General features: G+C 46.8%; 1 protein-coding gene across 1 annotated transcript; it reads right to left on the reverse strand.

Moving 5' to 3' along the window:
- Nucleotides 1–310: 310 nt before the first annotated feature.
- On the reverse strand, nt 311–625 carry LOC147913297 (small cysteine and glycine repeat-containing protein 3-like; the record flags this gene model as incomplete). Its single annotated transcript, XM_087418238.1, is given in 1 exon segment — nt 311–625. A coding segment is annotated over 1 exon segment (315 nt), but the record flags the coding sequence as incomplete, so codon positions are not given.
- Nucleotides 626–1,591: the final 966 nt, after the last annotated feature.

The raw sequence follows: 1,591 nt of genomic DNA on the forward strand, positions 1-1,591 counted from the left end.
GGCTGGGCTCAGAGACATGACTGGTCTTCAGGTGTTGGACTGGGTTTTTGTAATGGCCATTTCTTGTTTGTGTGAAATTTTTATCAAATAAAAAGGTTTGTGACTGTTAAGTTAAAAGAGATGGGTGCAGAGTTCCAAAACCAGAGATATTGTCCAAAAGAAAAATTCCCAGGACACCCAGGTGATAGCAAGTGGGAAGGTCTGGGAGAAGGAGCAGACAGGATGGATGGAGGAAAGTTTCATTAATGAAGACAGCAAGTCCTAGCATTTCTCACCCTAGAGGTGGGGCCAGGCCAACTGTCTAGTGGCATCATTGCTTCTTGGAGCAGCTCTTCTGCTCGCAGCAGGACTTCTGCTGGCAACAGCCCTTCCCACAGCTGCAGCCACATGAGTTGTAGCTACAGGAGTGGCGGCAGCAGCAGACCACAGGGATGCTGCAGCAGCCCCCGCAGCAGCCATAGCAGCAGGGGCAGCAGCCAACCCAATAGCTTCTACAGGTGGTGCAGCTGCCACAGCCACCACCACAGCCACCGGCGCAGCCACCACTTCAGCCACCACCACAGCCACTACAGCTACTGCTGCAGCCACCGCAACTTCCACAGCCACAGCCCCCCACGGTGTCAATAGAGAGGATTCAAGTGAAGTGAGGAGAGAAACTCAGGAGCTGAAGGAGGTCTGATGCCACCTTCTGCTGGGGGAGGCCCTTACATACCATCTTGAGGAGGATGGTGATGGAGTGACCCAGGACACATGACAAGTGGCTTCTTCCTTGTTATTATTTATTCCAGTATCCAGAAAAGAATTTAGAGTTCTTTCTCATTTATATCCTTACTGGAAGCATTTAGCTTAATAAAAGAGCTAAACCTAAGAAGGAAATTTTCCAAAATTTTAAAAATCCCATTTACATGTTAAGAACCAGGCCTCATAGACTTAAAAAACTCAGAAGATGTGACATACAAGAAAGGAGTGTATGAATGCCTTCTGACTCAGTAGAATATGAGGAGAAGGAAAGGAAGAAAGATAGAGATAGAAAGAATAAGTTGACAGGTATCTTATCCTCTTCCTGGGATGGCCTGTTCAACTTGAGAGAGTGACCCCCAGATCCTATACGGAGTGGAAGAGACCCAGAATGTCTCCTTGCACTGTGGAGGTACAGAGAGGAGAGCTGGTGGTGCTGGCTGGTGAGGTTGCCAGGGGTCACTGTGGCAGGAATAAACTGATCGAGGAATTAAGGACATGAGGGCACACAGCCAGGACTAGGATCAAATGGGAGACACAGCCCATCTTCCAGGGTATTGGCCAGAGAGAGCCAACTTGGGGCTGTGTCATGAAAGAAGGACCACTGAGTCTTGACTGAGGCCGGAGAAGAAGTTCTACCCCTATGTGAGCAATTTAATTTTACTCCATTATCATAACCAGAGATTATACGTAAATCTCCCTGTTGTCTTATAAATCTGTACCATGGGTGGGCAAGTTGACAGTGTTAAGGGTCAACAAAATAGGAGTAAAAAATTATTAAATAACTTGTGTAATTCAAATATGTTATATCATATCCCAATTAAGTTTTCCTTGGGTCACCATCTCTCTGGTT

Source organism: Ceratotherium simum, chromosome 28 (genome assembly GCF_057802395.1).
Source record: "Ceratotherium simum simum isolate JZ-2026a chromosome 28, ASM5780239v1, whole genome shotgun sequence".
Taxonomy (NCBI): Eukaryota; Metazoa; Chordata; class Mammalia; order Perissodactyla; family Rhinocerotidae; genus Ceratotherium; species Ceratotherium simum.